A 26,562-nucleotide genomic window follows, 5' to 3' on the forward strand; every position below is an offset into this window, starting at 1 on the left:
TCCTATCCTGTCCATAAATAATAGCTCAGTGGGGCAGAGGCATCCTATGGCAAACAGAAGTCTAAAAACAAGTACCAAACTCACAGTTGTTGTGGTTAAAAGACCCTCCTCGGAGTCTGGGAAGGGCTTTGCAATCTGTGCACTTACCTTTGCCCACAAAGCAGATGACAATCCAATAAGAGGGCTGACAGCCAAAATTACAAGGGTTAGCTTCCAACCACTTATAAATCCTATGATAAAACCGGCTAAAAATGTAGTTATGGATTGAAAAAACATCCCAATTTTGTCACCAATTCCGTCATTAATTTTGGAGACATCACTAAAGGAGAAAGAAACTGTGTTATAAATAATATTAGATTTGCAAACACAGAATTTGTTCATTTTTATATTGCATCACTGAGTCTGACATAAATTAATGTCTAGAAAAAATATGTGTGTGTATTGCATATATATACTTTAGTGGCTATTCCTGGTTGTCAACTTGACTATATTTGGAATGAACTACAATCCAGAATTGGAAGGCTCACCAGTGACCTTTATCTAGAGACTTGGAGATAGAAGTTTCTGATCTGGATCTTGGTATGGAGAACTTGAGCCATAGTGGCTATGGATTCCAGAAGATTAAATCTCCGAGTTTAAGGAACACACCTTTAATCTGGGCTACACCTTTCATCTGGGATTAAAGGTGTGGTGGAACACACCTTTAATCTGGGCTACACCTTCTGCTGGAGACAATATAAGGACATTGGAAGAAGGGAGTCTTGCTCTTGCTCCTTCGCCTGCTTGCTGTGTGAGACTGAGTAACTGCTAGATCCTTGGACTTCCATTCACAGCTGCGACTGAACCATTGTTGGGAATTGGGCTGCCGACTGTAAGTAATCAATAAATTCTTTTACTATATAGAGACTATCCATAAGTTCTGTGACTCTAGAGAACCCTGACTAATACAGAAATTGGTACCAACAGAGTGGGGTATTCCTGTGACAACCTGACCATGTTTTGGAGAGGACTGTGGAAGGACTTTGGAACTTTGGGCTAGAAGATCCATTCATTGTTAAGAGCTCTGTCAGATGTTGTATAGGAGCTTGGAAGATAATGTTGAGAACAGTGCAGAAGATGGAGGTCTGGTTTGTGAAATTTCAGAGGGAAAATTAAAGACTCTTTTCGGGGCCATTAATGTTTTGATTGGGAAGATTTTGTAGTTCTGGTTAGCTGGGGCTGAAGAATCAGCTGTGGTTAACAAGATACCAGAACTACTAAAGCAAAAACTTTGCATTACTGGGACTATTGATGCTGGTTAGCTGGAGCTAAGAAATTAGCAGTGATTAAGAAGAGTCCAGCATCATTGAGGTGACATCTTCTGGGAAGTATTTTCTGAAAGCACAAAGAGGCTGTGTTTCAGAGATAGCCAAGGTTATACTCCTGCTGCAGCGGGACTTGGTAATATGTAAGGGTCACCCAGGTGGTGCTGGTTTTGAAGGCATGAAGTGGTCGCAGAGAGCCGCTGAGGCTCGGCACTGTGAGAGGCCATGGAAGGCCATTGGTGAAGGTGCAGCCTCAGTTGCAATTGAAGGCCCAGGACTGAAGGGGTCAATTGTACTGGCTAGTTTTGTGTCAACTTGACACAGCTGGAGTTATCACAGAGAAAGGAGCTTCAGTTGAGGAAATGCCTCCATGAGATCTGGCTGTGGGGCATTTTCTCAATTAGTGACCGAGGGGGAAAGGCCCCTTGTAGGTGGGACTATCTCTGGCCTGGTAGTCTTGGGTTCTATAAGAGAGCAGGCTGAGCAAGCCAGGGGAAGCAAGCCAGTAAAGAACATCCATCCATGGCCTCTGCATTAGCTCCTGCTTTCTGACCTGCTTGAGTTCCAGTCCTGACATCCTTGGTGATGAACAACAGCATGGAAGTGTAAGCCGAATAAACCCTTTCCTCCCCAACTTGCTTCTTGGTCATGATGTTTGTGCAGGAATAGAAACCCTGACTAAGACATATACATATAACATATATGTATATATATTATATATATATATACATACATACATATATATATATTCCACATGACAGACTGTTTCCAGCAGATTTGTCATTAACAGTGTAGTGATAGTGCAGGATAGTGCTCAGTGGGACAGACAGGCCAGGTTGTTGTTTCATTGCGCACTATTGCTGTGCTCAGTCTTGGTTCTGCAAGCTTAACCCCTTATTCAGTGCCAGGCAAGCAGGAGTCCCCTCCCTACCTCCCATTCCTTGCCAGTTGTGAACAAGAAGCTGTGTAAGACACAGGTACTGTCCACAGGGCTTTACTCTGCTCAGTTATGCACCAGCACACCTAACAGAGCTGGTGGTATCTGCTTCACAGCATGAAGAACAAGACCACATCTGACTTCAGCATACAACGAAGTACTCACTCTGTGAGCCGGGTGTTGAGCTCCCCAACGTCATGCACGTCAAACCAGCCTATCTCCTGATTCATTATAGCATGGAAAAACTTCTGCCTAATCTTGTGTATCTGTCTTCCAGCTGCCAGGCACCAAAGTGAAACCTGGACGTAGGCAACTATGAGCACACCAGCACCAATCCCGGTGTAATAGTAGGCGTACCTGAAAAACAAGAACACTGCATTTCCGCATATCCCATCCTCCTTAACAGATGAGAAGCAGTTGTAAGGAGCTGTAGTGGTCAGCATCTGTCTACGTCTGCACTAATGTAGAGAAATGGCCAGTACTGGATAAATAAATTCCTGCTCTTCACTTAAATACCTTGTAAACACAGGCAGGCTGCTTAAGATCCTGTGTCCCAATTTTCTACCTGGTAAAATGGTGCTTGGGCCAGTGCCTTACATAAAATAAGCATGCAGAGGAGTCAGTTACTATGAGGGAGTGCTTCATGTCCTGGCAATCAGGTAAGACATGCCATTGTAGCCCTAGTCTTACTACATCATGAGCATCATGAGTACTCAGCAATGAGTCTCCATCAGGCTGTCTGCTTTTCTTTCTCTCATATATATATATAGATAGATAGATAGATATAGATATAGATAGCCGCTATATAATAGTAGTTCAAGGATTTACTTCATATCTTTCAAGTATAAGCAAGTGGCTATGCTTCCTTTAAGCATGTCAAACCAAACAATCTATAGAATAATGTAGAATCATATTGTCTGATTATTGTTATAGATCTTTACACATTTGTTAAAAGATATTGAGCAACAAACTTCAAAGCATATAAAGTATTAAAATGTTTCCCCAAGGTAATCCAAGGTCAAAATTAAACATTTATTTATTCTAGGTTGTTTTCTTTCATTATTTAGAATTAGAAGCTAAGTTTAAATTTTTCCCACTGGCCAGTCTTATTATCATTATTACTAGGGAAACTGTGCAAGAAGCAAGGTAATAACTGCAAAGCTGTGGATAGCGAGCGATTCTTTTTCTGCTTCAAATCATCTTATAAGAGTGAAAATGTGTACAGGTCATTCTAACTGGATTCATGCAGGAAAGATTGATGGAAGAATAAAGTGCAGAATTACATGGCCATCTCTTCCTCCAGACTGCTGTTGCTGACGGTCAGCGTACTGTTGAGTCCACCTAGACAACCAGAAAACAGAGCTGGCCCATTGATGCCTCTTTGATCTCCAATGATAACACACATGGAAAATGAACCAAACTCATTTCACTTGAAATGTTACACCAAAGCAGGATTCAAGTGATTCAGTTAAGTTCAATTCAGCTCCAATTCAAGCTTTATTGACATTCATCCAAACACTCTCCTGCTGGCCCTGCACAGCAACGCACAGCCTACATTCAAGAAGATGAATGTAAAGTTACTTTCAAGAAGAAACTCACAGTGACAAGTAAGCACCAAGTGACTGGACACTTGCACACATATTTAAGCCCTAGCATTCCATCTCTTTACTCTTCTCTTACTTTAAAATTATCACTAAGAATAGAGCATAATACACTATTGAGAAGTGCTAACAGTCTGAACCAAATACATGAGAAACCCCAACACCGTGACTATCCACATAAATTAAAATAACTACCAGTCAGCATTTTTATGTATTTAAATTTTTTCTTTTATAGATGTACCTATATACAAAACATTTTTGTTTTGTTTTTTGTTTTTTTGTGGGGTTTTTTTGTTTGTTTGTTTTCTCAAGACAGGGTTTCTCTGTGTAGCCCTGGCTGTCCTGGAACTCACTCTGTAGACCAGGTTGGTCTTGAACTCAGAAATCCACCTGTCTCTGCCTCCCAAGTGCTGGGATTAAAGGTGTGTGCCACCACTGCCCAGCTTATGCAAAACATTTAAAAATGAATCTTGGTCTACATTCATTAACAATTTTTCTTGCAGAGTATGCCTATATCAATTTAAAATTTCCATCCATTATAGTTGTTTCCAATATCATACTGTTACAAACAACTCTACCAACTGGGAATATTGCTCAGTGAGAATCTACTTACCTAGCAAACACTATGCCCTAGATTTGAACCAGGACCACATAAGCAGACAAATAATACTGCATAAGAATGTGTGTACATATATATGAACATATGGTAAGTATTGTATAGGAAAAATTACCATAATCAGGACTGCTCAGTCAAGGAAAGGCATACTTCAAATCTTGAAGTCATTGCAACATGTTAGATTATAATATGTGTGGAACCCAATGGGAAGGGAGGGAAAGAAAGAAAACAGATGATTTACGATGTAAATGATGTGGACATGTGTGAAGCTGAGTGAGCTTCTGGTCCCCTTGACCTTGGTCCATAGCCTATGCTGGATTTAAGGCCACTTCAACTCATGTATTACCCAGTCTCTAGTCCTATCTTATGCCAACTCACTGTCATTTCTTTAATTTCCTGGATGTCACTTAGACTTTTGTGTGTCCTGCCAATATCAGTACAACACATTTAAAACCACAGAGGTCTTTATCTAGGTCTCTCTGCAGCACTTGGTTCACATGAAGATATGAATTCAAGAGACTACAGAAAACTCCAGTCGGTTAAGCTTTGTACACACACACACACACGTATACATACACATTCTCTCTCTCTCTCTCTCTCACACACACACACACATACACACACACATACACAAATAGTGAAATAGTGTGTCAGAGCTAGAGAATTCCCTGTCTCAGACATCAGAGTCTGGTGGAAAGGCTGAACAAGTAGAATGTTATGCAATCAGACTTCACAGTGAAGTAGTAAGACCAAGTCCCTGCTGAGACCAAGCAGGGCATCAGAAGAGCTAACACAAGGACTGCAGCATCAATAAAGGATGGACCCACTGAAGTCTTTACACAGCTATCAGGTTACAGCCCTGTTTGTGTAATGCTGTCTAGAATCTGGGCCTCCTTGAGCAATTAACAAACAAGGAAGCTCTCTAGTCTAGGACACAGCAATCACAAAATAGTATAGTTTTAACTCAGGATAAGCAGAAACACAAAGACGTGGATCCCAGAAACCAAGAACAAAGCAGCAAAAGTTCCAGTGGCCTACAAATTAGTTTGGATACTTATGTACATATTTCTTGGATAAGGATTTATAGTGTTTATCTTAGACCAAAGAATTCAAATATCAGGCTAGAAAGATGGCTTAATGATTAAGAGCACTGGCCACTCTTCTAGAGGTCCTGCGTTCAATTCCCAACAACCACATAGTAGCTCGGAACCATCTATAATGGAATCTGATGTCCTCTTCTGTCATACAGGCACATGCAAATGCAGCATACATAGACATAAAGAGATAAACCTTTTTAAAAATCTCAGCTATCAGACTAGGAATATTGCTTAGTGGGACTTTATAAGTTCAATTCTCAGCACTTCAAAAATAAGTTCAAATGATGCGCTAAGCCATGGGTTTGGTCTCTAATAACAAATGTAAAAGTCCAGGGATGAGGAGATGGCTCAGTAGTCAGGAGTGCTGACTGTTCTTGCAGAGGACCCAGTGTCAATTCCCAGAACCCACACAGAGTGGCCCACAGCCTCCTGCAACTACAGCTCCAGAGGATCCAATGGCTTCTTCTGGCCTCAGTAGGCAGCCTGAACAAATGTCCACCTGAATGTTACACACACACACACACACACACACACACACACACACACACACCTAAAAAAGAAAAACAAAGGGTCCTTATAATCTAAGTACATCATTGAATTATCAAGAGTCAAGAGTATTTTCATAGACATTGCTAACATTTTTGAATTTTTTTTACACTTGTTTCATGTTAATTGGGTTCCAAAAATTGCACGAGGGTCCCTGCCCCCAGTTGGTTTTGGTAAATAAAGTTGCTGGCAGTCAATGGCTGGGCAGGGAGACAGAGGTGGGACTTACCAGAGGATTACCAGGTGTGGGGGACCAGGGAGGAAGAAGGAGAAAGACTCCCCCTTGCTGAGAGAGAAGTAAAGACCAGGCCTGAGAAAGTGGAGGACAGACAGCCAACATGTAAGAGTCAGGAAGAGTGGCCTGGCCCCCCTCCAACCTCACAACTGGGTCTAGGGCAACAAAGATGGAATACAGATTTTAGTAAGTAATAACTCAGGAATATGGGAGGGGAGGTGTTAGCCACATAAAAGTTTGGGAATGGCCCAGCCTTTGAACTGCTTAAGACATATTAAAATATAAGGCTGCATGTGTGCATCTTTCATTTGAGAACCCAGAACACTGGGGTGAGCAGTTAGGAGAACACATGTGGCCACTGCTGGGTTGATTAAAGAAGAGATTAATCGGTTTCGGCTACAATTTCCTTCCCTTTTCTCTCTCCAAACCCTCCCATGTACTACTTTCTCTCTTTATAATCATAGCCTATATTTTCATTAGTTGTTGTTTTACACACACACACACACCTGAATATATAACTGGAACCCGCCAACATGTTCACTGAGTACAAACTGAGCTGTAAATCCTCCAGCAGTTTATAACAACTCAGTCTCTGCATGACTGACAGTGACCTGAAAACTGAAGCTCGGAGCTAGCAGCCTGTCTCTCCCAAGCCAAGGACGTTTGTGTTACAGACAATGTAATTCAGCAGCTCATACCTTTCTCCACTCTTCTGATGTTTGCATCTTTCTGTATTAACCAGTTTCTTCCTTTGAACCTTACTGATAGAAACTAAATTCTAACAGTCCCCTAGTTATCCAAACTTAGACCGTCTGTGACTTCAGTTTCCTGCAGTGGCTCAGGAAACTGAACTATGCAACGTTATCGAAAGGAGGATCAGGAGTACACAGTAAGATGGGAGAGAGAGAGAGAGAGAGAGAGAGAGAGAGAGAGAGAGAGAGAGAGAGAGAGAGAGAGAGAGAGAGAGAATAGGAACAAACGCTGAGATAACTTTTAGCACAGGGCATTGCTGTATTTGTTGTTTTATTAATTATTGCCATTAATCTCTTGCCATGCCTAATTTATAAATTAAACTTTATAACTGGTTTGCCTATATAAGAAACACATTGTAAATATATTCAGGGTTCAGTATTCTCTATGGTTTCAGGCATCCACAGGACACTTTTTAAACGTGTCCCTGGCAGACAGGAAGATTTACTTACCAGCAGAAAACATGCATAGATTCCCCACTCCTCCTCGATCCATCTTCGGATTCTGTCATGGATACGCTATTTCCACCTGTCACTGTAGCTGAGCTGTCCATGCTTTTACCCTGGTGAGCATTTCCTCCTGATCACTGCATGCTGTCCTTCACAGAGGATCTCTCTAAATCTCTTCACCCTCTTTCAGCTATCACCTTGCACTGTCGTATTTTCCTATCGATAACTAACATCCTCACACACACTCCTCTCGCTCCCTTATTCTGTCCCCTCTCCCTCTCTCTATAAACAACTGTCTTAGCCTTCTTCTCTCCACTCCAGGATCTGCTTTCAGCCAAAACTGCCCAGATGCCTCTCCCATCCTTTTTCTCAATGGAGAGTAACCACGTCTTTCCAGTTTCTTAGGCTAAAAGTGTTAGAAACATCCCAAACTCCTCGCTTACACTCAGAGCCATGGACATCATCCTAAACTCACACTCATAGCCATGGACTCTTGAACCATTGCAGTCCTGGTTAGATCCTGTACTTCCTTCTGAAGCCTTCAAAGACATTTCTGACTTCATAGAGCCTCCTCCTTTTCGACTTATCTCTGCCAGCAGTTCTCCTAGATGCTCTAATGCCCATAAACATTATCTCCTCAAACTCATTACAAACATGAATGAGAGCGCTGACCCTCCGCCTTTTACAGCACAAAACACAACACTGAACATTTGGTAAAGGCCCTGCAAATGGTTCATTAAGAGAATGTTACTTGCAAAATTCCAATAAATTTGGTTTCACAAATATTTCTTACTTTGATTAGTAATGCGTGGCAGAATACTGGCTTCTGCTTTTGTAAAACTATCTGTCATGTTTCCAAACACCAGCATCAAGAGGGGAAGTAATGTTCCGTGGATAATAGCAGCGAGAGTTCCCAGAATCATGCACAGCTTGTCCAGCCAATCTGCATAGCGAAACTAGAAGAGAACAGAGCATGCGCACAGTGAGCACCTGGAACTGGAAATGGCACTTCAAAAACATTTTGGACTGCCACGCTACTGTGTAACACCAGGCTGTGCTCTCCCTTTGCTGTGGTCAAAGCATGGTGGTATGCCATGGTAATCCCAGTACTTAGGAGGTAAGAGGTAGAAGGATCAGGCACTTTGAGGTCAAACTGTTCTACATACACAGCAAGACCTTGTCTCAAATAACAGCAAAAAGATAGAATCGAATACAGCAAGCTTTCTCTACCTAGCTGGCAATGACAGTCAAGAAGAAAAATACAGGTAAAAGATCACTGGCAACATAGCTGACTTGGAGAAAATCGAAGACTGAGGAGGAAGCTGCTGAGGTTCAGTACATGGCTAAGTATGATTGGCATTCCTCTGGAAATAAGCTAACTCCAATCAATTAACTCTACGTCCACATTTCCATACTTCCTAAGAAAGCTGCAGGAAATGTCTCCTTTTTGAGGGCAGTGTTTTAAATAATGAATACATCCCAAACTCACCATCCCAAATATGCCAACAGCAGGTTTCTTTTCTTTCTTCTCCTTTTTACTGAGAAAAACAACAAAGGAATTATACAAAACTTCAAAAATGCTATGAAAACTTTAGTTATACAACTAATGATAACCATAACAAGTATGTCTTCACAGTGCTCATTAAAACAGTCTGATGTCACTTAGGAAGTGTAAATACTAATGTTCATATATTTTACACATTAAATATATGACAATCACTGGGTATTGTATTCCTATTTTTAACTCTTTATATGTATGTACTTGTGAGTATGTGTAGGGATGGAGGAAGAGCACAAACATGCAATAGTGCATATATGGAGGTCAGCAGAAACGTGGAGTATCATTCTTTGACTCCTACCAGTGGAGATAAAGTCTCTTGTTATTCAGCACTGGATTTACCAGGCTAGCTGTCCCATTAGCTTCCAGTGAACTTCCCCATTCAACTTCATACTTCCCCAACAGAAGAATATCACAGATATGTGTTACCAGGTCTGGCTTTCAAATGCTTCTCCCGCAGAGCTGCCGTCTCTGCCCAGGTGTTGGAAGTTGTATGACTCTTTGCTCATGTGCTAGACAGTTCCTAATTTTTATGATCAATAGCTACCCATGTTTTACAAGTAAAACACTACACATTCAAACAAAATTAAGTTTTCTATTTTTTACCTCTTTTGGATTATTTTTGGTCTAATTATGATAATATGGTTGGGTATGACAAAGTATATTTATAATTCCAGTGCTGCTAAGGCTAAGGCTAAGCTTACAAGCTAGAGGAAAACCTGGGCTACATAGTGATATTCTATTGGAAAAAGAAAGAAGGAAAGAAAGTCAATTTTGTTTCGAATTAAGCTTCCCATTACCTTCTTGTTAAGTCTAAATGTAGTTTTTAATTAATACTTAGACATCTATTACTACTACTACTACTACCACTACTACTATACTAGCACTCTGGATAGTATTTGGAATCATTCTCTTTACTCCAGGTAAAGCAGTGATCTCATGTTGAACATAAATCTCCTAACTTGAAAAGTAGTTAAATTAACAGAAAATCTAATTCTGAGAGCATGTCTGAGGTCCTAGGTGGACTATAACAAAAACAAATGCAAGCTTAAAAATCTGTGATTTTTTTCCAATTTTCTGAGGAATCTCCAGATTGATTTCCAGAGTGGTTGTACCAGTTTGCAATCCCACCAGCAATGGAGGGGTGTTCCTCTTTCTTCACATCCTCACCAACATGTGTTGTAGCCTGAAGTTTTGATCTTAGCCATTCTGATTGGTGTAAGATGGAATCTCAGGGTCATTTTGATTTGCATTTCTCTGATCACTAAGGACTTTGAACCTTTCTTTAGGTGTTTCTCAGCCATTTGAGATTCCTCTGTTGTGAATTTTTGGTTTAGTTCTATACCTCATTTTTTGATTGGGTTATTTGGTTTTCTTGGTGATTAGCTTCTTGAGTTCTTTATATATTTTGGATATTATCCCTCTATTGGATGTGGGTTAGTGAAGAATTCTTCCCAATCTGTAGGTTGCTGATTTGTCTTATTGATTATATCCTTTGCCTTACAGAAGCTTTCCAGTTTCATGAGGTCCCATTTATCAATTTTTGATCTTAGAGCATGAGCCATTGTAGTTCTGTTTAGGAAATTTCCCCCTGTGCCAATAAGTTCAAAGCTCTTTCCCACTTTCTCTTCTATTGGATTCAGTGTATCTGGTTTTATGTTGAGGTTCTTGATCCACTTGGACTTGAGCTTTGTGCAAGGTGACAAATGTGGGTCTATTTTCATTTTTCTACATATTGACAGCCAGTTAGACCAGTCTACAGACCCAGCAATACCACTCTTGGGAATATACCCAAAAGATACCCCACCATGCCACAGGGACACATGTTCCACTATGTTTATAGCAGTCTTGTTTGTGATAGCCAGAAGCTGGAAACAACCCGGATGTCCCATGACAGAAGAATGGACAAATAAAATATGGTTCATTTACACAGTGGAACATTACTTAGCTTCTAAGAATGAAGACATCCTGAGTTTTGCAGGCAAATGGATGGAACTAGAAAATATCATTCTGAGTGAGGTAACTCAGATACAAAACGACATGCATGGTATGTACTCACTAATAAGTGGATGTTAGCCACACACACACACACACACACACACACACACACACACACACACACACAAAAGTACAGAATACCCAAGATATAGTCCACAGAACTAAAAAATGTCAACAAGCTGAAGGGTTCAAGTGAGGATGCCTCAGTCCCACTTGGGAGGGAGAAGAAAGCAACCCCAAGGGGAGAGGGAGGGAGGGACCTGTGAGGGAAAGGGGGTGGGGGAGGGGAACATGAACTGGTATTGGGTGGGGGAAAAGGACTGAAGCCCTGAAGGCCAGTAGAAAGAATGGAAACAGGAAACCTCTGGAGGTAGGAGGTTGGGGGTAGGAGGACTCTCCAGAATGTATCAGAGACATGGGAGGTGAGAGACTATCAGGACTCAAAGGGAGGGACCTTAGATGAAATGCCCTAAATTGGGAGGAGGGAACCTGTAAAGCCCACCTCCAGCAGAAAGACAGGGCACCAAGTGAGGGATGGGGTGGCCATCCCACAGTCAAAACTCTGACCCATAATTGTTCCTGTCTGAAAGAATTACACGGATGGAAACGGAGAGGAACATGAGGAAAAGAAGGTCCAGCGATAGGCCCAAAGTGGGGTCCAGCTCAATAGGAGACCCTAAGATCTGACACTATTACTGAAGCTATGGAGTGCTCACAAAAAGGGACCTATCATGACTGCCTTCCAAAAGACCCAACAAGCAGCTGAAAGAGTCAGGTGCAGATATATGCACCCAAATGGACAGAGCAGCTGACCCCTGTTGTTGAATTAGAGAAGGTAGAAAGAAGCTGAGGAGAAAGGCAATAATGTAAGAGGACCAGGAGTCTTAATTAATCTGGACCCTGAGATCTCTCAGACACTGGACCACCAAACAGGCAGCATGCACCAGCTGATATGAGGCCACCAACACACATACAGTAGAGGACTGCCAGGTCTGTGTTCATTCAGAGATGATGTACCTAATCCTCAAGAGACTAGAGGTCCCAGGGAATTTAGATGCCTGGTGGGATAGGGGGTGGGAGTGGGAAGTGGGGACATCCTCATGTAGGCAGGAGGGCAGGGAGAAATATGGGATGTGGAATAGTGGGAGGGTGGACCAGGAGGGGAATAAAATCTGAAGTTTCTAATAAGTAAATAAATAAATAAATAAATTAGTAAATGATTTTTTAAAAACTTAAGCATGCTGGTAAAATTCATTGTTTTAATTTATATTTATTTTTTTACTGTATAAATGTCAGAATAAAAACATGCATGAAATGTGAAAAAAAAAATCTGTGGTTAGAAAAATAAAAGGTTCTATAAATTGCCAAAAAGCTGTCCTTACGTCCTTACATCCAAAAATGTCAACCTTTTTTTTTTTTTTTTGGTTGTTCGAGACAGGATTTCTCTGAATATCCCTGGCTATCCTGGAACACACTTTGTAGACCAGGCTGGCTTTGAACTCAGAAATCTGCCTGCCTCTGCCTCTAGACTGCTAGGATTAAAGGTGTGCGCCACCATGCCCAGCCAAAAATGTCAACTCTTATTCAAAGTTGCAAACCAAATAACTCTACCTCATAACCCACATTTGTTACCACATGTAACTGCCTATATGGGTAGGGAGCTAGCTGTATCAAACCAATCATATGGAAGACTATTTTAGAAAGAAGAATATTATTTTGACCCAGAATTTTAAGCTTAAAAGCATATTTTGTTCATACAGTAAGTGAAGAAAAAAAAATCCAGTTTGCAATAGTGCAACATGGACCCAAATATACAGCTTCAGGATAGTCCTGTGCTGGTCGTCTACGGCAGGGCTTCAGCATCCCTGGAGCTAGGATGCAAGGAAAGAGAGAGCCTTGGACCATTTCAGCTCTGCTTCTTCCTTACTTTCTCTTTCTCTGACACGACTAGCTCCTTAGGAGAAGTTGTGACATTCCAGGCATGAGCCAAAAAACATGTAATTAATTAAGAACTTTGAGGAGGGCATACTGTTTGCCTCTGACAGATAAAACCCACGCAGAAGAGTAGCTTTAACTTGTCCCAAGTCCTGCTACTGGGCCACCAAGCTGAGGTAGGAGATGCAGGCTTCTGAGCTGGAGCTCTGTGGTACAGCACTTGCCTAGCACTGAGCTGGAGATATAATTCAGTAGGAGAACATTCCTCTCACACACAGGGCCCAGTACTAAAGGGAAGAGGTGCTATCTATAATGTGTATATAGGGAAATTCTATAACAATACGATTGACTATCAATTGGTCTTTTAAAGTGCTGTATTCTGAACCCATGGGTGCTTTGTGGTACCTACTAGGAGTAAGAACTGGTAGCAATGTGTATTCTCTCTCCCAGAACTAGAGCTTAAAAAGCACTTCAGGGCTCATCCAGGCAACCATCCTAGAGTAGATTTAGAACCACAAAAAATCCTAAATAACAAAATCAATTTATTTAGTGGTTCAATAAGAGCCACTAAACAAAACATAAAAAGAAATTTCTCTACTTTGTAATCACAACAGAACCAATAACAAGATGAGGATATATGTAGAACCAAACCATTAGTTTTCTTTACCTTACTTTTTGTACACAATATACTTAGGCAAGTTGGTGTACACATGTTAATTCCAGCTCTTAGGAAACAGAGGAGGGAGGAGGAGGAATTACAAGTCCAGGCCAGCCTCAGCCTCACAGTAAGTTTGTGGATAGCATCCACTTTACTCCACAGCAAGGCACTGTCTCAAGAACAAAACAAGCCCTGTGTACACACAGGTGCACGTGTGTGTGCGTGTGTGTGTGTGTGTGTGTGTGTGTGTGTGTGTGTGTACATAGTTTGTTAAGCTATTATGCTAAGCAATTATCTCCTAAAACATTCCACATGTTGGGCATATGTGTTTTGAGCTTAACATAAATAGGGCATGAATATTAAATATAAAAATATGGATTTAGAGTGGAAGAGAATGTCCTCTTATTCATAACTTTTATTACATATGAAAATTACTATGCCTGGTGTACTCAATGCTTTTCCAAACTTGATTTCTTTACTTTTTAATGTTGACAGAAAGTAATTTAAAATTTCAAATATGTCTCACAATTTATCTCTCTTAGCACCAGTCCAGAAGCCTGGCTGCCTTCAGATGAAATTCTTGTCTCCCCAATCCTTCTATGTGCTGAGTGGCTTGACAGCCTCTGGTCCCTCTGTGAAAGTGCTCAGAGCAAACTCTCTCCCCAGAAAAGGGCACTTTCCTCTCTGAATGGTTCAGACCCTTTGCTGATCCTCGCCTGATGGACAGATAGCGTACTTTCCGGTGTGACAGCTGCTTTGTTCTGTAACGAAGCCTCTCTTGTATGCTTTCTCTCTTACTATGTTTCCTTCCACTCAGAACATTGGTGGGCCACTAAATGTAATGCTTCTAGAAATCACTTATAGCATTTACTTTCTTCGAAGTTCAAACCCTTCTCGATTGCTTTTATGTCTGGTTTGTTGGTCTTGGGGGTTTTGTTTTTTGTTTTTTTGGGTTTTGGGTTTTTGTTTTTTTTTTTTTGTATTTTATTTATTGTGTTTGGATGCATCCACAAGCGTGACAAGCAAGGCAAGGGCTTGTGCAGGTCAAGATCAACTTGAAGCTTGCAGTTGGTTTCTGATTCTACCACATGGGTTCTGGAAAAGGGATTCAAAACTAGGCTTGCCAGTCTAGGAAGGAGGCCTTTGGGATTATCTTGCCGGTCCTCCTGTGTCTTCTGACCAGTCCATTAAATCCTGCTTCCTTGTTTGTTAGTACTGGAAACTCCAGGCTCACTTTGTATTTTCTCTGCCCTAGGTCTGGCTGAAGTTAGCTGTTCTATGCCATGTCCCTTTCTTTACCAGAAAGCTTCAAGAGTGTCTTTCTGTACTACCCTTTTCAGTGGACTAAAAATGAATGACTGAAAAAAAATCATACTGATGTTTCTTATTCTAATTTCACATTATTAAATGTAAAGTTTACTTTCACTTTGTACTTTCCCTCTTTATACTGAAATCTTGCTTCTGAATAATATTAATATAGCTACTAATTCCTATTATCTTAGTTTACAATTTTCTATATATAATGAACCCACTGAGGTAAGTTTTTAATTACCAGCCACACGCAGTCCACTATGATAAAAATATATTGAGAGTAACTATTTTCTTTTAGCAATTATAGTTTCAATTTTTCTAATTTAAGTATAGATAAGCAACCTTAAACCATATAACTGTATTGTTCTGTTTCACCTGTTATGCCACATTCTGTGTTTGTATTCGTGTTTTTCAGAAGATAATGAGCCACATTGAGCGCCCAAGCAGCATACGGCTCAAGGCCTGAGCGATCAACAGCGCTCAAAAAGCTGAGGTCATAAAACTAAAAGGATGTGAGTAGAGGCTGAATTCACATAAGCATCCATCTGTCACACACATCTGAAGGACTGCTCCAAGCAGAGGAGTTCCTTCCAATAACTTCCAATAGCTGAAATAACGCCCACGCCCACTAATCATTTAAAACAGTGCCGGAGGCTACAAATTGGCCAGAATGTACAAGTACGAACGTGAAATAATCTGGCTACCTCGTTTTGCCCATCTTCGAGAAGTTCTTGTCTGCTCTTCCGTTAAGGTCCTCTTCAAACTCCATCACCACCTGAGGAGAAACCAGTTCATTAGCCAAACACGTGGCCGCGGGGACCAGAGCCTAGGCAGAGCTCACTGCCCCACGGAGCCAAGTGAGGAGGAGGAGCCCCGCCCCGATGCTCCTGGGGCCGGGCCTGGGGGTAACTCACCCCGGGGAATCCCGGGGAGCTGTGTCACCCGCGTGGACCGGGTGCTTGGCTCTGGATCCGGACACCCCGCCCTGCTGAGTCCCTCCGCCCTGGCGCGCTCCTCCACCAGCCCGCGGCTGCGAGCTGGGCAGCGGGATCAACAGCGCGGGGCTGGCGCGGAAAACACAGTCCTGAAGGCTGCTGCTGCGGCTTGTGGCTTGTCGCCACTTGGTCCCCACAGACTCACGAGGACGCTGACACCCGGACCAGACTCAGGCATCCGGAGCACTGCACTCTTCCTGAGAACTGCCTACCTCACGTGCCACCTCCGGGTTTCCTTTGCAAAGTCCGCCAATATGTAGAATTTGGAAGAAGTAGCTCTGAGTTGAGCGGAACCTCGGAAGATGGGAGCAGCGGCCTCAGCCCCTTACGGCTTCAAGAGCCACTGCGGGAAGGAGCCAGAGGGCTTCCTCGGGCCCTGGATTAAAATAGATGCCAGCGGCCACCCTAAGTCCCGGCAGCCAATCAGCCTGGTGGGTGGGATTGGGCAAGGGCAGCTGGAGCGGTTGCGAAACAGGAGATACTTCCAGGCTTACCCTGATTTTTTTGAGAAGGGCGCGGTATCCCTCAGATATTTACATAGACTTGTCTTTACGTGTTCAGGTTAAGTGTCCATACAGAAGTGTATAGACCTGAATAGTACACAGTTGGTTCTCTGATGAGTCATACTTAAAAAGACACTTTCCCTGACATAGCTAATCTAATATAATTAATAAAACAACCAGGGACCTTGCTTATTCTGTAAAGTTTTTTTCTGACAGCATTGCTTTCTAGGCTGGTAGAAATTTTTCTGTGAAATATATATATATATATATATATATATATATATATATATATATATATATGGTCTTGGCTTGGATGATAGTCCTATACAATTTCAGGGTAGAAATGATATTTCAAAGTACTAAGTCTTTTCAACTTCTAACTCTGGAATCAATATCTGTGTTTTTCCCAGGGCATATCAAGTTCTTAGATGTTCTGGAATTCTGACTGATGCAGATATTTGCGTGTAGCAGGTCTTTTTCTGTCTACTTGTAACTGACTGTGACCTAACTTGCTGGCAACTCAGTGGCTGAGAAATGTCAACCTGAGATAGACAGAGTTCCTTGTCTCAATGACATTGAAGCACTGACCACCTGGGTGGAGACTCCTGTTTCTTCTACCAAGATGTCTGTTTCCACAGATACCAAGAAGTAGCCACCTTTATTTTTATTTAACTCATTGTCTATGGGGTGAGCTGGGGTCTCCTTCTTGAACAAGATGGAGATTTTACTTGGTCTGTTAAAATTAGCTTTATTAAGGTAAGAACACACCATGAAAGGAGATCTGTGCCTTACCTGCTCCTCGGGGGCTTCAGGGTGAGGACAGAGCAGTTTGTCATCCTAGGGCCCAGGCCATCTTTTCCCTGGCTGTTAGTGTGGTTATCTCATGTCTGACTACGAGCCCTGTTACTCGTTCTCAGGCCTGCAGGTTCTTCCTTTTAACCCCAGCACCCCTTCTCACCTCAACATGCCTGCGACTTGCAGTTTACCCTTAAAATCTGCGGGGAGCGAACTCCTTCAGCAGAACTGTTAAATATAGCACTTTAAGGTGTTGTCACTTGTGTTACCAACAGTAGTGACAGGAGCAAGGCTCGAAAACAAAGCTATAAGGTAGGTTTATGAGATAGTGTTTAGATTTAGGAATGACAGAGAGTGCAGCTCCCTCACCTAATTCAGCAATGGCAACAGTACAGTCACCTGGCATCCCAGCATCCAGTGTTCCTGGGATGTACCAACAGGGAGAGAATGCACAGCCATCCTGAAAGCCCGAAAGCATCACTTCATCGTGATCCCTGCTGTTAGGGTCTGTTTGCCTCCATTCATCTATCCTGATCTGCCAACCACCTGCCTACTGACATAGCATGCTCACAACTTATTTCTAGCATTTAATATTTTTTATTGGCTACTATTTTCAAATTTACCAAAAGTGAATTCAGTCTTCTCACAGAACAGTATTGATTCACATCATATTTTCACTCACATTATGAGCACAGGGCAGGTAACTATACCATGTATTCTGTATCCCCTGAGTGGCACATATGCCTCTTCACTTGCTGCCTTTCCAAGATGCCTGACCCATGCCCCTTATGACTAAGGACAGCTTTGAATGCAGCCCAACAGAAAAATTGTAAACCTACCTAAAACATTGCTTAAGATTTTTTTGTGAACTTTTTATTTACAGTATGAACACTGTAGATAGGAATGCTGGGTCCCAGCATCAAAAGGCTAGAAATGCCCAGAAGAAGAAAACTTCATTGTTTGTCAGAAGGTAAAGATATTTCTTCTTCTTTCTGCATGTAACCCACATCAACACCAACATCAACACCAACATCAACACCAACACCAACATCAACATCAACACCAACATCAACACCAACATCAGCATCAACACCAACATCAACATCAACATCAACACCAACATCAACATCAACACCAACACCAACATCAACACCAACACCAACAACAACATCAACACCAACATCAACACCAACATCAACACCAACATCAACACCAACATCAACACCAACACCAACATCAACACCAATATCAACATCAACACCAACACCAACATCAACACCAACACCAACATCAACACCAACATCAACACCAACACCAACATCAACACCAACATCAACATCAACACCAACAACAACATCAACATCAACACCAACATCAACACCAACACCAACATCAACATCAACACCAACACCAACATCAACACCAACACCAACATCAACACCAATATCAACACCAACATCAACACCAACATCAACACCAATATCAACATCAACACCAACACCAACATCAACACCAACATCAACACCAACATCAACACCAACACCAACATCAACATCAACACCAACACCAACATCAACATCAACACCAACACCAACATCAACACCAACACCAACATCAACACCAATATCAACACCAACATCAACACCAACATCAACACCAATATCAACATCAACACCAACATCAACACCAACATCAACACCAACACCAACATCAACATCAACACCAACATCAACACCAACATCAGCATCAACACCAACATCAACATCAACATCAACACCAACATCAACATCAACACCAACACCAACATCAACACCAACACCAACAACAACATCAACACCAACATCAACACCAACATCAACACCAACATCAACACCAACATCAACACCAACACCAACATCAACACCAATATCAACATCAACACCAACACCAACATCAACACCAACACCAACATCAACACCAACATCAACACCAACACCAACATCAACACCAACATCAACATCAACACCAACAACAACATCAACATCAACACCAACATCAACACCAACACCAACATCAACATCAACACCAACACCAACATCAACACCAACACCAACATCAACACCAATATCAACACCAACATCAACACCAACATCAACACCAATATCAACATCAACACCAACACCAACATCAACACCAACATCAACACCAACATCAACACCAACACCAACATCAACATCAACACCAACATCAACATCAACACCATGGATTTCTTTCTATCCTTTAAGCTGTCTTGCTTTATTTATTTTTATTGATCATATATTTGAAGTATCATTTCAGACTATTAATTAACTTTTCTATTAGGCCACTGATCTTTCTTGGTTTTCTAATCAGCTGTGCCTGTGTAGTGGGATGGCTCACTGCTCACAGCCTTAACTCTGTGTGGTCTAGCTGGAGCAAGTGTATAAGCTTTCATCTTCACCATAATCATTTCTCCTTCACCTTATTCTTGACTCTGCATTCATTACCACACCTTTAGTGCATGCAGTTTTCTTTTATATCCCTGTGAGTAATTCTAAATGCTCATTTAAAGGATGCATGTGTGCTGGATAGTTTTATGTCAGCTTGACACATGCTAGACTCATAGCGTGGAAAGAGCCCTAATTAAATAAGGCATTGCAGGCAGAGCAAGCCACTATTTCTCCATGGCCTCTGCATCAGCTCCTGCCTCCAGTTTTCTGCCCTGATTGAGCTTCTGTTCTGACTTCTTCCAATGGTAAACAGTAATGTAGAAGTGTAAGTCAAATAAACCCTTTCTATCCCAAGTTGCTTTTGGTCATGTTGTGCCATCACAGTGATAGTAATCCTAAGATATCTACCATATATATGTAGTGCTATACCACACACACACATATATATATTATGTTATATATTCTTATGCTACTATAGACTATATATTATACTACTAGAGCATAAAATGTTTCTTTGCTACACTGCCATTAAAATACAGATATACAGTATGAGGGACTTAAGACAATGGAAAGTCTTAGTTCCTGCTACTTCCATACTTCTAAGTGTCTTTGACTCTTATACACTTGTCTTAACATTCTTACCCATTTCTTGAACAGTGGTTTCTCTTTGAGCTTGATTAATTTTCAGTGAAATCCCTGTTGTATGTTATAATTCAAATGCTAGTTCTGCTTTTTGAAGTGTTCTTTCCCACAATTTGCACCTTCCTGCCATTCGTCTTTATGAAGTCGTTTCACCAACTTGTAGGTAGGCTTCAAACATAAAAACTGCATCTCTACCATGCTCCATCCTATTCAAACTTATGGGAATAATGATACAGAATACTTATTAAACACAGTTGTGTGTGAGGAACTGTCCCAAGCAGTTGGAAGGCATCAGCTCCAACCATCTTTATTCTGTTCTTTGAACATCCAAACACACTCCCATCCCAGGCCAGCGACTCCTACTGTAGCTTCAGCATGAGGCTCCTCTTCTATTCAGCCAGTTGTACAGTGTCATCCCTCCATTTTCTTTTCAGGCGCTCACTCAAAAGCTCTGCTACTTTCTTCCCAGCACCCAAAGTGTCTTGCATACGGGATGCACTATCAAGTGTGCATCAGGTAAAGGAATGAAAGCAAGAAGTAGGTTGACTCTGCCAAGCATAGCATAGATAAAGTTATATGCAGGCTTCTGCTATAAGAAAACATTGATCTCCTTTTGTATATTTCTTAAAATTTTTGAAATATTCATGTTATGCTTTTTGGATTATCCATCAGTTACTTTTGCATAGCATGGCCAAAATTCTTGAGAGAGCAAGTTAAAAAATGGCATAATCCTTTAGTTGGGATCATGGTGCTAGCCTGTAATGGTGGAGAGGAAGTAACAGAGCGGAGACATTCAGAGCTTGGGGGTCAACAGCAGAGAGAAGGTCATATAGGAAGAAGCCAGGACAAGAAATAGCCTCCCAAGAACATGTACCTTGCTATCTACATCTTGCAACCAGGTCCCGCCTCCTACTTTCTACTACCTCCCCAAAATGACACCATAATTCAGCAATCATTAGTTAGAGGTCTTACAAACTAATCCTGCCTAAGGAAACCTCCACTGACACACCCAGAACTGTGTTTCAGTAACCTTCCTAGTTCTTTCAAAGTCCAGGTTAAGGGTTAAGATAAAACATCACAAGGTGTTGCTTTATAGATATGGGCTTCCGTTTAGTCTGTGCCCATCAAACATTTACTGAGAGTCCGTGTTCTAGTCTAAGCATTTTTTTTTTTTTGAGACATGGTTTCTCTGTATAGCCCTGGCTGTCCTGGAACTCACTCTGTAGAGCAGACTGGCCTTGAACTAAAAAATCCACCTGCCTCTGCCTCCCAAGTGCTGGGATTGTACTGAATTGCAGTGGTTCTTGTGACTGTAGGGAAATTGCAGACAGACTCTCCACTAAACCATTACTGTTTACAGTTACTACCATTGTTTCTAGGATTGTGTCTCTTGTTTGTTATTTAGTTTCATTGTATAGAACTTTACATAGTTTCCAGTGGTAGAGGTTCTATAAATACTGTTGTTAAGCTGGTTATCTTGTTTTCCTTGAATCTGCTTGAAATCCAAAATAACAGGAACTTCTGCTAGAATACACCATCCTACCTCATCTTAAGCAAAACTACATGAACATGCACCAAATAACAATCTTAAATCTTGTCCATCTAAACTCTCATCAACTGTCTCCTAGTGCGTTAAGCATATCAGAGTAAGAGATCAATATTTTAGCTATTCGTTTTAACTCTTAACTCTTTTTATAAAGAAATGCTTTGTTTTTATTGAAATAAAAATCAACTGTTAATTAAAGTTTGCACAGAATTATCACCCCACAGATACAATGGTAGGTAAAGGCAGCTCAGAGAACTGATGATTTTGAATAAGCAAAATATCATATTAAATGATGCGTGCGACATCTGGTGTCTTACATATCACTATGGGAATGCACATTTTAATAAAGGCATTATTGGAAATATAAGACTCTAAAAGCTCTACATTGGATAATACAGATGCAAGAAATTTGCTAATAGAAACACTATCTTAACATAATAAACAAATGCATCTTTTTAGACCTAGTCTTACTTTGTAACCCAGTTAGTTTGAGATTGAACTTCTTCCTGCGTCAGCCTCCTGAGTAGCTGAGACAATCTGTATATGGACACCACACCTGCCACAAAGCCATTTTTAACTCTAAGTCTTTGCATTTAGTTCCTGTAAATATATTGATAACACATCCATCATCATCATCATATTTTTCAAGCAGGGTCTCACTCTATAGCTCTGGCTGTCCTGGAAGTCACTGTGTAGAACAGACCTTACAGAGATCGATCTGCCTGCCTCTGACTTTGAAGTAAAATAAAAGGTGTGTGCCACCAAGCCTGGCTATTTATATTTCTTTAGCATAGAAATTTCTGAGTTTTAAAATTCTGTCATTGCTAGAATATCCATTGTATTCTATTACCGAAGAAGTTTGATTTAGAAATCCATTGGGAAGAATCCACAGGACTTAATCGTATCTTATAGCTGTAGAGTGAGATAAATTCTTCTATCTTAACTCCTCCTGAGTTTTATTTATTTGATGAGTGCATATGTATTCATGTGCACATATATTTGTGAATACAGTCTCCCACTCACCTGCAGATCACCAATCTGGCTGAAATGGCTGGCCATTGAACTCTGGAGATCTTTCTGTTTCTGCCTTCTCAGTGATGGGCATACAAACATGTGCAGCATGCTAGCTGTTTAAAAGCATGCACAGAGGGAATCTAAACTCAGGTCCCATGCTTGTGCTGCAGGCATTTTACCAACTGGGCTGTCTCCCTACACCCTTTGAGTCTTTTTTAACAACAAATTTACAGAAATCAAAATACTTTCCCTCAACATTTTGCTTTAGTTACTTTGCAGAAGGTTCTTCTCATTCTGTTGTAAATCTGTGTGTCTCTCCCTCCCGTATCTCTAAAGTTACTCCTTCTGCCATTCTCTTCTCTTTGTCTCCCTGGTTTGAGTCCAAACTGAATACATTCTGAAAGAGCCTGTTCTGTGAGAAGGTAGGAAATTTTGTCTTGATGAACTTTTTGGCCTGATCTAGAAGCGACTCTAAAAGGATCCCACTGCAAAGAGAAACACAAATGTGTTCCTTGTGTACGTGATAGGGGATGCTAGGTAGGAAGGGAAGCGATAAAGACATGGATATCGGCATGTTAGCATCCTGAGACCAGTGCTATGACCTGAGATAGTAACACCCACAACAAATAAACCTAAAAAGGAGGCAGATTTCAAATGTCATAGTGAAAAAGCACCATGCTATTATAGCTTATTTTCATATGCTGGCCTTCATCCTCCAGGAATTAACCTAGTAAGTAACCTTTCAGCCGGTAGTGAAGATGCGCACTGTGCTTGAACCTAATTTCAAGTTAAATATGAACCAAGGACAAGCACTTTAAACTGGCCACGCAGCTGAAGGCTAGACTCCTGATAGTAAACACCATTAAATCTTCATTCCTGGACCAAAGCAAGCAAAAAGGTAAACAGACGACCGTAAACTGTCTCAATCCCTTCCTGTCTCAGAGACATGCTGAATTCTTCACAAAAGCACAACTCTTACCTAACTAAAGGCTAAACCAACACGTAGTCCTTTGTCAACCAGAAAGTCAGGACATGCTTTCACACCCAAGGCCCATATTGCCCTGACAGGGTAGCAATAAAACATGCAAGGAATGAAGTCCCCGGGCTCCAGATGTTTGTCTTTCCCCTGGTATGTCTCTTGTTTCCCAAGTAGTATCTTTCTGTTTGAACTCTGTTGAAAGGAATAACTCTCTTTCCCTCTGTCCATCTCCCTGGTCCCAAAAGCTGCCAAAGTCTCAAGATTGCCTGCCCTAATTCCAAAAGTTCTGTCAGGTCTTAAGCTCCTTAGTCAAGAAGACCAAGAACCTACAAAGAGGAATCTATGCATCCCAGAGACATTAATGCTAGATCTCAAACCCAGGACAAGCAGCTGAGGTGCCATTTAACATATCAAAGTGGGCCTGGCTGCCAGGCTCTCCCAGCATCCTTCAGTCCCTGTGTTTTTGTTACAGAGAATGGCTGGCATATCCCACCCCTAACCCAAACTTCTCCAGTCCAGAGGCTGGCTGCCCTTCCCACTTTGGTTACCTGGCCTTTTGCTCTACCCTTTACCCTCCTAGCCACTGCTGGTGGTTGGCAGCCCTACCTCTCTCCTCTCAGCACTCTCCTCAAACGGTCTGACTCAGGGTCATGTTCACTTGAAATCTCCCAGTTGTCTCTGCCTCTGACTACGCGCTCCCTTTTATCTACAATAAGCCTTCTTCCCTGCCATACCTAGGAACAATCATCCTTCCTTCATATATATATATATATATATATATATATATATATATATATATATATATATATATATGCATTCATTTGGTGCTGAAAGCAGGACCAGTCATGTCCTTCCTTTTTATCTATTTTTTCATTTAATTAAGTATTCTTTAATGAAGTCCCCTCCCATTTATAAGTAACCAATTAGTATGTATGAAGGAAGCAATAATGATACAAAATGACTACTTCAAGTCTTATTAGAAAACATAGGGTTACTTTGAAGACTTTGGGTTTTTGTTTGTTTGTTTGTTTGTTTGGTTGGTTGGTTATTCTGTTTTGTTTTGCTTTTAATCCATATTCTAATTTGGTCATTTCAGAGAGGTTTTTCTCAATCAACTTTTGAGCAGCACTGTACAAACTCATAAGTTGGGTGAAATAGTATCTGGATAATAATATATTAGCTCAATTAAAATTGATTTATTCTATTGATCTACTCTAGGCATAAAATTGATCTATTCTAGGCATAATCTACAGTGTAAAAAGCATCGGCAAGTTTGTGTCAGAGGCATGCCTTAAAGTCAATATTATCTTGTATGGCTGTTGGCTGCCCTGCCAAAGTAGCAAGCTATCCACAGTGAGCCTGAGATAATATTTTTTGGCATATTCTTAGAGCATAGTTCCCTTTGATGGATGACCCTCGTTCCTAAAAGAAACAGTGACATTTCTTTTGTGATCTAGCTTGCTGTACAGGCCCCAGGTCAGACGTTTGTTTATCAGCTGTTTGTCTGTGACATCGCTCGGAGGGAAGAATTCCCTTTCTTTTCCAGGAACAGGGCATCAGGGGCTGAGTCAACCCGGTGCTGCAGCATTCCACTTCTCCTGCTTTGTGACCCACCCCTGATCCCGGATCTCACCATGTTGCTTTTTACCTGCTGTCCCCTTCCAGCGCCGTCCAGGACCACCTACCCATTGAGGCAGTTCCACACAATTTCTGTACTAACAAGTGCTCTCAGCGCCTCTGTTCCTTCATCTTCCCACTACTCTTCAGAATATGCTTCTCAGTGGTGTGTGTGTGTGTGTGTGTGTGTGTCCACGCGCCCATAAGTCTGCATGGGTACTGATTTTCCTCAATCACTCTCCACTTTCTTGAGTCAGGATCTCTTACCAAACTCGGAGTTCTGGGAATGCCTTGTTGCTGCCGCCCAAGCGGCGGGATTATTGATTTTATTGTTTTTTGCTATTCCTATTTGATTTGAAATTTGGGTCTTGCTGAAGAAAAAAAAAAAAAGGCAATCCAGAATTAAGCTGAGAACTTCAAGTGTTGCTGAATTTAGGTTTGATCTTTCTACAGTGGGCAGTGTGTTCACACCGGGATTGAAGTCGCTCAACTGTGAAATGACATGGGAACATTCAATGGCCTCATACCTCGGTGTCTCAATTCTTACTGTTTACTTGCATTATTGTTGTGAATAAACTGATGACTTGTTTACTTAAAGAGTATTTTGATTCAAAATAAACAGTGAGCTCATTTGTTTGTGCGTGTGCTTACTCAATACAGTTTGGAGATTTCTTCTAAAGGAAATTTCATTTGATATGCAATAAGTATGTACTCAAACCCATCCTATCTGATCATTCCCATTATGGTCAAACCTTTTGACTTCAGACATCAGTACTAAGGAATTTATGGCATGAAGTATTGGCACCTTAAAAGACTCTCAACGAGGCAAAGCGTCATTTCCTGTTCGATTTTTTTTTAAATTGGCTTAATGATTCATTGAGTTGGAACTTAACTAACATCAAATAAGCTCTGTCTTGAAAATAAGGCCAAATCAATTTGAGCCTGTGTTTACTCAATGATATTTTTTAAAAGATATTGCCTTTAAAAAATCTATTTAAAATATGCTTTGATAAATAAGAGACAGTGTTC

At 41.2% G+C, this 26,562-nt stretch overlaps 1 protein-coding gene across 3 annotated transcripts in view; it reads right to left on the reverse strand.

Moving 5' to 3' along the window:
* Positions 1-25,805, reverse strand: part of LOC147004973 (ATP-dependent translocase ABCB1) — a 93,975-nt gene extending 68,170 nt beyond the window's left edge. The window contains exons 1-7 of one of the 3 annotated variants that reach the window (XM_085836479.1): positions 25,565-25,805; positions 15,700-15,770; positions 9,025-9,073; positions 8,329-8,491; positions 3,525-3,582; positions 2,407-2,598; positions 148-319 (exon numbers count right to left, since the gene is read on the reverse strand). In XM_085836479.1, coding sequence (XP_085692605.1) covers positions 148-319; positions 2,407-2,598; positions 3,525-3,582; positions 8,329-8,491; positions 9,025-9,073; positions 15,700-15,764 — 699 coding nt within the window. In that variant the 5' untranslated portion in view covers positions 15,765-15,770; positions 25,565-25,805. Of the gene's footprint in view, positions 1-147; positions 320-2,406; positions 2,599-3,524; positions 3,583-8,328; positions 8,492-9,024; positions 9,074-15,699; positions 15,771-15,909; positions 16,157-16,202; positions 16,373-25,564 lie in introns of those variants that run through there. The other 2 variants (XM_085836476.1, XM_085836477.1) reach the window with 2 other exon arrangements.
* Positions 25,806-26,562: the final 757 nt, after the last annotated feature.

The sequence above is a fragment of the Mus caroli genome, unplaced genomic scaffold, assembly GCF_978045245.1.
Source record: "Mus caroli unplaced genomic scaffold, Mus_caroli_1 scaffold_4, whole genome shotgun sequence".
NCBI classification, from domain to species: domain Eukaryota; kingdom Metazoa; phylum Chordata; class Mammalia; order Rodentia; family Muridae; genus Mus; species Mus caroli.